At 37.0% G+C, this 8685-nt stretch overlaps 1 protein-coding gene across 1 annotated transcript in view; it reads left to right on the forward strand.

Moving 5' to 3' along the window:
* Window positions 1-7620, forward strand: part of LOC144433920 (uncharacterized) — a 13610-nt gene extending 5990 nt beyond the window's left edge. Inside the window, exons 5-13 of the mRNA XM_078122324.1 lie at window positions 643-746; window positions 1212-1463; window positions 1978-2122; window positions 2518-2659; window positions 3126-3255; window positions 4072-4263; window positions 5072-5296; window positions 5834-5995; window positions 6679-7620. Of these exons, the coding sequence (XP_077978450.1) occupies window positions 643-746; window positions 1212-1463; window positions 1978-2122; window positions 2518-2659; window positions 3126-3255; window positions 4072-4263; window positions 5072-5296; window positions 5834-5995; window positions 6679-7011 (1685 nt within the window). The 3' untranslated portion in view covers window positions 7012-7620. The remainder of the gene's footprint in view (window positions 1-642; window positions 747-1211; window positions 1464-1977; window positions 2123-2517; window positions 2660-3125; window positions 3256-4071; window positions 4264-5071; window positions 5297-5833; window positions 5996-6678) is intronic.
* The last annotated feature ends 1065 nt before the right edge of the window (window positions 7621-8685 follow it).

Consider the following 8685-nt stretch of genomic DNA (forward strand, 5'->3'; position numbering starts at 1 on the left):
ACGTATACACACTGACAAACATGAAGGAGAGGGTAATTTCAAATCAATATCATCAAAATATTAATGTTTCTATACAAACAGAATTACTGTATGTTTTCCTACATGTGAAAAGGTCACGACAATATAGTGACGACAGTAGACAGCAGGAATTCTGGTTGTATAGAAACATTGTACATGTTGACTGCAATTACCCTGTCGTTCACCTTGTTAGTGTTTATATGTTGTTTGTTTGTTTGTTTGTTTGTTTTCGTGAAAATAACTAACGAAACCTGATCCCTGTGTTTTTATATGTTTAAGTCAACAAACCAAACGCCTTACTCGATTCGGATTAGAGAAATTCTAACGATTTGAACACAAAAAGAACACCTTGATGACATTTAGGCATCACATGGATTAACCAACATTGCCGCTGGACGTGGTGTTACACTGAAATTCTATTGTGCACTATATCAAAAGATGACAATATTTTTGACGGTCAACTTTGACCCCTACCTTTTCCATTTTCAGTAACTACGTTCTTTACATTTCTAACTTTCCAATGGACAGTCTCTTTGTGTCCCACATCTATAACATCTACACTCTTAGAATAACGTGGAAATATATGATATGAAAAAAAGTGAATTCACACTTTTTGCATTTCAGTCATTGTTAAAGGTCGCACACCTTATCTGACGACACCGCTGGCGGCGTCTGGGGACTACAAACTATGGCGGTATGATTGGCAGGTACCAAGACACCGTGATCAGGTAAGCTGTAGGTAAATAATGCCCCAAGAGTCCGTGTGTGCTATCAAAGCTACCGGTATACCATAGACCAGTTATTGGTTTGGACACTGTGTGCGCGTGCACGAGTACTCAAATTTACTATTTAGCGCGTGCACATGGATCCAAAAACCAAATACCTATTTACGGCGATGTCACAACACAGTTTTTTTTCGGAGCCCCAGCGAAAACTTAATGACCTGGCTTGCAAGAAAGATGGATCGTATGTCCACCTATATTTATATTGTGCATGAGTTATAGATGTCTGTACCATATATATCTAACCCAAAAAAAATCATCATCACTAATTATACAGTCTTTTAAACTTTATCACAATATAGTTAAATAGAAAACACTTTCTGCATAGATACTCTAAAAGATTGTAGGGGAAAAAATCAAACTTCTCCTTGAGATTATACTATAACTGTATATTTATCATTTTGATTTCAGGATTATGTTTGTCAGTATACATTACCAGACAATCGTTCATTTGTATGTCACATCCCAGCATATAAAACACAGCCTCACATCGTCTTTGGAAGCTGTGCTGGTCTGGAAACCCAGGAAGAAATCCGAACTGCACGTGACTGCAATATAATGTGGGTTCATATGAGAAATGAGCACACGGAGAAACCATTTCATCTACTTCTACTAGGAGGAGACCAAGTCTATGCTGATCCCATCATTACTAAACTTAGACAGGTAGTCATAATTACTGTATAATGTTGTTGTTGTCATCTAATCAGTTCTCAATGTGGCATGTCTTCTTCTCTTTTCTACCTACCTACCTACCTACCTACCTACCTGCCTTTCTTTCTGTTTTTGCACTGCCTTGTCAGTTCGTAAGTCAATCTATTTACCCCTCTCCCCTCCTTCAATTATTACCTTCATCGCCATCTCCCTCCTCCCCTGACTCACTCTGTCTGTCTGTCTGTCTGTCTGTCTGTCTGTCTGTCTGTCTGTCTGTCTGTCTGTCTGTCTGTCTGTCTGTCTGTCTGTCTGTCTGTCTGTCTGCATGTCTGCCTGCCTGCCTGCCTGCCTGCCTGCCTGCCTGCATGTTATGTATAATGTATGTATGTATGTATGTATGTATGTATGTATGTATGTATGTATGTATGTATGTATGTATGTATGTATGTATGTATGTGAACTATTTCAGTGCTTCTCTCTCTCGTGTAAAGAATGTTACATTTTTATACACGTTTTTATCTGACAGGAGAGGAAAGAGAAGGGACTGACGGAGAGCGACGTAGATGGACTAGTAGACGAAGCTAGGATAATGTACTTTGAGTTATATATCAGTCGTTGGCGACAACCCGAACAAGCTTATATGTTTGCAAGGGTACCATCTTTTATGATATGTGAGTATCAATCAATCAATCAATCAATCAATCAATCAATCAATCAATCAATCAATCAATCAATCAATCAATCAATCAATCAATCAATCAATCAATCAATCAATCAATCAATCAACCAATCAATCAGTCAGTCAGTCAGTCAATCTCTCTACAAGTATTTAGTTTTTGTAAAGGAAGACAATTACTAGTATATATGTGAAGTAGACGAACATAACTTATGCAACTTACACTCTTGCCTCCGATTTTTAAAAATAATTCTTTGCACAAAAATAGAGGTAAATTCTCACTGATGTAAACATTGTTAGGGTCGGCGGCTTAACTAGGGTACGGTGGGCCTGGTTATCGGTAACACATTATATTAACGTATTTAAATTCTGCATATCGTTATGTTACAGGGGACGACCATGATATATTTGATGGATGGGGATCACGTGAGAACGTTACACCATTCATGACGGAGGTCTACAAGGCAGCGCGGGAAAACTTTAATTTATTTCAACTACGTGGATTACGACAGGAAGTTGCCATGGAAGCAGGGTAATTATTGGTCACTTTATATTGGAAATAAAATTGTGTATCGTAGAGACTCCACATATGTAAAATTCGGATCTTTTGACTTGGAATATAAAACATGAAGGTAAATGGTCGAAAACAATTCATTTGTCACGGGGTTTCGGTAACAACCGAGGTTACACATGGTGAACGATTTAAATAAACAAAAACTTGATTAGTTTGTTCTCATTGAAACCAAGCGAAATGTAATATTTACAAAATTACAACATATACAAAGAAGGTGATTTTTTAATAACTTTCTACATCCATTGAAAAAAGTTCTCTCTCCTCGTTAAGGAGCACGCACACACGCACGCACGCACGCACGCGCACGCACGCACACACACATACACACAAACACACACACACACACACACACACACACACACACTATATTTTTGGATGTTGGGTTTCAATGATTTTGAATTTATTTCTTTTCTCGTTCTTTAAGTAATCGCACGATAAGTTTAAGTCGACACTCAGTAACATGGATGCATCCACCTGTTGTCGAAAGTTGTGATCCTCGTAATGACCCTGGTCCATTCTCCTACATTGTTACATTTGGAGATGTTTGTATTGTGGTAAGTAAGATTGGATATGGAATTTTAACTTTGAAAGGCATGTAAGCTGACGACGATACTCAGAAACCCATACGATGATTTAGGCCTAATAAAACTTTCAGTCCAGTACAGTGTCCTATCAAAGATGTAATTTAATAGGGAACTTGCAATCCAGACTGAGCATGCCCAGACGCAAAGGACTTTGGGATTATCTGTGGTTATCGTAATACCTAATCTGGAGCTATCGATAAAATAAACCTCATACAATGGTCAGGGTAACTATGAATTGATTATTTGTGGTTACAAGCAATGTATCAATATTGTTCACAATACTAATTGATTAGTATTTATTATCACATTATCCATGATGCAACATTCAACATGGCGGGTTTGCAAGTTCCCTATCAAACCACTGAATGTTGTATCCCTGACAAAAATGTTTATCATCCTGTATTCGAACCTATGATATGGAATTCAACGCTGAAAGTGTCAAAAGTTGATGATGACAAGAGATGTGCACAACAAATGACTCGGAAACTCATACGCCGATTTAAATTAGATATGCGAATTTAGGCCTAAATATTTCAGGACTCTATCAACGACGTAATTTAATTAAACCAGTAAATGTTCGATCCACATTTTGTTCAAGTGAATTAAAAATGAGCCAGTTTAATTAAAAGTTAAATTTGATTAAAATACTGAGTAGATTAAAATGAGTCGATTTAATTAAAAGTGGAATTTAATTAAACGTCTGAAAGTGCTATCAATTAATTAGGTGCTTCTGTAAATGTGGATGTTCTAACTGACTGTGTTTTAATTAATTAACTTTCACAACAGATTCTAGATAATCGTTCGGAGAGGACCATTTGTCAAGCAATGAGTGATGAATCTTGGCTTGAATTCACTCAGCTGTTGGGAATACTGCGTGGATTTAAACACATATTTTTCGTCATCGCTGTACCATTAGCATATGCAAATTTCCACAGTCTGCTTTCAGTTGTAAGGAAAGCCCCAGTCGCCGAGATCAAGGTAAGAAGTATGGAAAATAATTTGGTGAAACTTTGGTAAAGGAACACAGTAGTTATGTTATGTTTTGTTTTGTTATGTTATGTTATGTTATGTTATGTTTTGTTATGTCATGTCATGTCATGTCATGTCATGTTAGATATCCATTGTGATGAGAATGAATTTGTCACTGTCTTCAATACTACTCACGTTAATCATCTCATGTCATGTGATCATGTCATGTCATGTTATGTCGTATCTGGTAATATTCATTGTGTAGCGAATGAATTTTTCACAATTTTCAATTATACAACTCACATTGCACTTTGTTTAATATTGATATATTCCTCGTTTTCAATTTGAGTCAGTAAAATTGGCATCAGTCTAGTTTATATGTTTCATATTGAAAGTTACTCAAAGAATTCTACTTATACTAGTGTATATATAGCCATCACTTGTAATTGATTTGAACTCAAACCTGGTATTAGGATATAACTCATAAATGATCCGATGACGTAATGTATTATACGTTATCAAAAATGCACATGACCCCCCCCCCCTACTAGCTATGGCATCCACAGTTCTAACAATTCCAGAACACTGCACAAAGTGTAATATCATAGAAAGGATATGTATCGACATTAACATAATACTAGAATCATTTAAATAAAAGTTTTTTGTAAATATTTTTGCTTGAATAATAACCTTATAAACTCAGCTTGTGCCACTTTGATGTTTGGAAATAGCTTGTACAGTTACGTTGACTTCATTCATTTCCAGTTCTTCCAAATATCGTTTTCAATTAATCAATCATTTTTTTCATCAATTTCAGGATCTTGAAGATGATATCATTGACCATTGGGGGTCGCCTCATCATGATTTTGAGAGGAAACGACTATACAAAGCATTGCTGGACCATTGCCTAGAGAATAATTCAAAGATGACTGTGTTGTCTGGTGACGTACACGTCGGATGTTGGGCAAAACTGAAATCAGAAAGTGGCATTACTATAGATATGGTGACGTCATCTGCGATCGTTAACAAACCGCCACCAGCGGTGAGTTATTTTGAGGTTTGGGTTTGGTCTCCAAGCAGAGCCCCCAGCGACTAGAGTCTAGGTAACAAAGACTAAGGTTTGGTCGTACAATTTGTAATGAAATATTACACTCTCCATGGCACAGGGCGCGCATTCCATTTCATTTCGCGATAGCATATGGGAAGGAAAATGGAACTATTACCATTACAGTCAGACTGATTCACTGTCCTATTCGTACCACTGGGGGCACAATTTCTCAAGCCCTCAACGGTAATAGTAGTACAGGTAGTTCAGATTTCTTATCTAAACATATGTACATATTTTTTATCCAACTTTACATGTACATAATCTATTTGCCCTACACACGGCATAAAACTTATACGGCCCTAAATGTGACTGTAGTTTTGTTTCTTGGATCATTATGCTGAAAATACGTTTTCTTCGATTTTCACAATGACGCTGCTTCAATCTTACAAACTAAAGGTTTAATATTCGAATCGATCGAAAACATAGTTAATGTTAAGTTGTATTACCTTTTCTTATTTTCCCTGCCAACAGATTCACTTTCTTTTCGATATTCTTACTGATGACGAGAAATTTTACCTGCCTAAACACGGTAAAGTCAGAGTTTGGTTGGCTGAAGTGGATGAGACGGACACAAAAAAACGCTTGGTGGCGCGCCAGAATTTCTTGATTTTGGCACCTGAGCATTCATCAACGGTATGTGAACATTTGGTACCATTATTGTGAGTTAAAATTAATTGTCAGAATTGTTATAAGAGTACCTGCCTCGAGTGCATAACTAAAATGTCTCTAATTCCCATATCCATACGTGAAGTGCAGAGAAAAAAAATTTGCTCCATGATCCTGGTCTAATACCTTAAGTTTGGCCTATACCTGTGGTGATCGATCTCGAAGACCCTCCGCCCCTCACACCCCCACCCACCTGGCCCCTCATGTAGTACACTATATCCTGGACGTTACTAATAGTGATCGAAGCGCCGGTTTGTTTAAGGCTATATGATTTATTTTATTTTTTTTTGTAATGAACAAATGTAGTCTAGTATGTGTAGTTTCAGTTGGCTTTGAGATAGTGACGTGTGAATTTATTGCAAAATCCCGTTTAATATATTCGATTCTGGGAGGCCTGAGGGAAGATGGGATAGCTATTTTTTGAAAAACGAAAATACCGATACTGTTACTTGAAAAGAAAATAACTAGTTCTTTTACCAGTATCAAAAATGCACAACTTGTGTTGAAGTGGCTATTAAAAATTCCCCAAGGAATTAGTCTTGTAGATGCGCTGTCAGTCAAAGCAACGTATAAACATGTCATCGCATGTGCATTTCACATGTAACATACAGTGACATTATACTACAACATACATCGTATATCATTTACAGGGAGAATTTACAGGCGAATACCGAGCACGTTTCGTGAAGAAGGCGAAGGAAAATTTCGAGAAAGCACAGTCGAAGAAACTTCTTTTAAAGCAACCGAAGAAGTTTGGAAGACTTATTGAAAAGGGTGACACAGAGGCCCTAACACCTATCACAGACACTGTCAATACACCGACCACTGACTCGGTCAATACACCGACAAAAGACGCTGTCAGCCCACCAACCATAGACCCTGTCAGTGCACCGGAGACAAACCATGTCAGTACACCGGAGACAGACCCTGTCAGTACACCGACTACAGAACCTGTCTGTACACCGACCGAAAAGAAGGAATAGTATTATTACTACTGATCTTCGCACACAGCTGATAGACCAAGTAATAACGCCCGAATCACTCTCATATCTCATATCCGACTCAACTTCTGTATGTACGTACCAGGATCACACTTGAACTTTAAAGGGAATTAGCTCAGACTACACAGTTTGTGTGTAAATGTACACTCGAGACGAAGGCAAGCACCCAGCATAGTGCCTCGTTCATTGACTTCCCGCGAAGCCAAGTCCTCTAGCCAAAATTGAAGTGCCTGTCCGTCCCCATGCAGTGTGCTTTATTGACGTCCTTAAAGTCTAAATATACATAACGCATGGCCAATGGCCAAATAATTAATGCACTCCATATAGAGCTTTTCTGGGCGTGACCATGCCCTAAAAGTATACTCAAAACATTGATGAATGATCACTATGAATCCTAGATATTTATGAAATGCAGACCGTCGTCTCATGTATTCGAGTATGCTTGGAATCCTGTGTGGTCTAAATCCAATATCCTTGAGACAGTCTATTGACCTTTCAGTCAAACTAGGACATGCGATGTTGTTAAAATATTAAGTTTACTGAAATATAAATATGTCATCTGTGACACTTTCCCCTCTTTCCAAAATTTGTAACGCCCTCGTTACAGACTAAAATATCTAAAAAATAATTTACCCTTCATAAATGTAAATTGAAAAGTCTTAGAAGTAATTAATGCTGTTTCGTATGAAGTGTTAGAAATGTAAAATTTATACGACCCTTGAAAACTAAGATTACTAAAATCTCTCAAATTCCAAACCAGATATACTTATTTAGTCAACATGTACTTCAATGAATAAATGACATCAAAGAGAGACATCACAGATAATTCGAAAATTGAATCGTAGAATAATTATATCCTGAGTTGGCTATTGAATTGTGTACTTCTCAATCACATCACAAACATACGTTCGACTGGCCAGTCTTTTTCAATCATTCACACAATCATACTGATAGATATGACCATCCATAACGTACTGTTCGGGCCCCCTCTATTTTCATTAACACTACCAGACAAGTACAGTCATCAATAGAATTCTCAGGTCTAAAGAACTTTGCTAGGAATTTTATATCTGCAGCATTTAAAAGTTGAACATAAAGAAATATATATAAATAGGAGAATGTTTTAATGTTGACCAAGTTATACCCGATTCATCGTGTACATAACTAAATTATAACATAAGTATTCCTATCTGAAAGGAATGTAGGTATCTGTCTCGTAAAATCAAATGATGACATTAAATATCTATGCTATGAATAAATATTAACTCTTAAATATTTCATCACGCCAATATTGAAAATTGTCACTGACAAACGGTCAGCATGCCATATTCGTGATCATATTCCAAATTGAATCTTTAACTGCAGACGAAATCAATATTATGAAAAATGGTGTAGCATAAAAGTGTGTGTCAGTGACGTCGTCTTTGTTTAGTGAAGTCAAAATTAACCAGTCAATGTTATTCAAGTAATCTAAGTCCAGTAACTTGTGATTTCACCCTGATAGCAGCTATCAAGAACACTGACCTAAATGTATTGTCTTACAGCTATCCTTAAGTTACACTAACTAATCAGCTGTTACAGTCATCAAGAGAAGTCAGTTGCGCCAACACCATCATTGTCGTGTAAGAAACCCTACGTCATTATTTAAACATTACA

Source organism: Glandiceps talaboti, chromosome 4 (assembly GCF_964340395.1).
Source record: "Glandiceps talaboti chromosome 4, keGlaTala1.1, whole genome shotgun sequence".
Lineage (NCBI taxonomy): Eukaryota > Metazoa > Hemichordata > Enteropneusta > Spengelidae > Glandiceps > Glandiceps talaboti.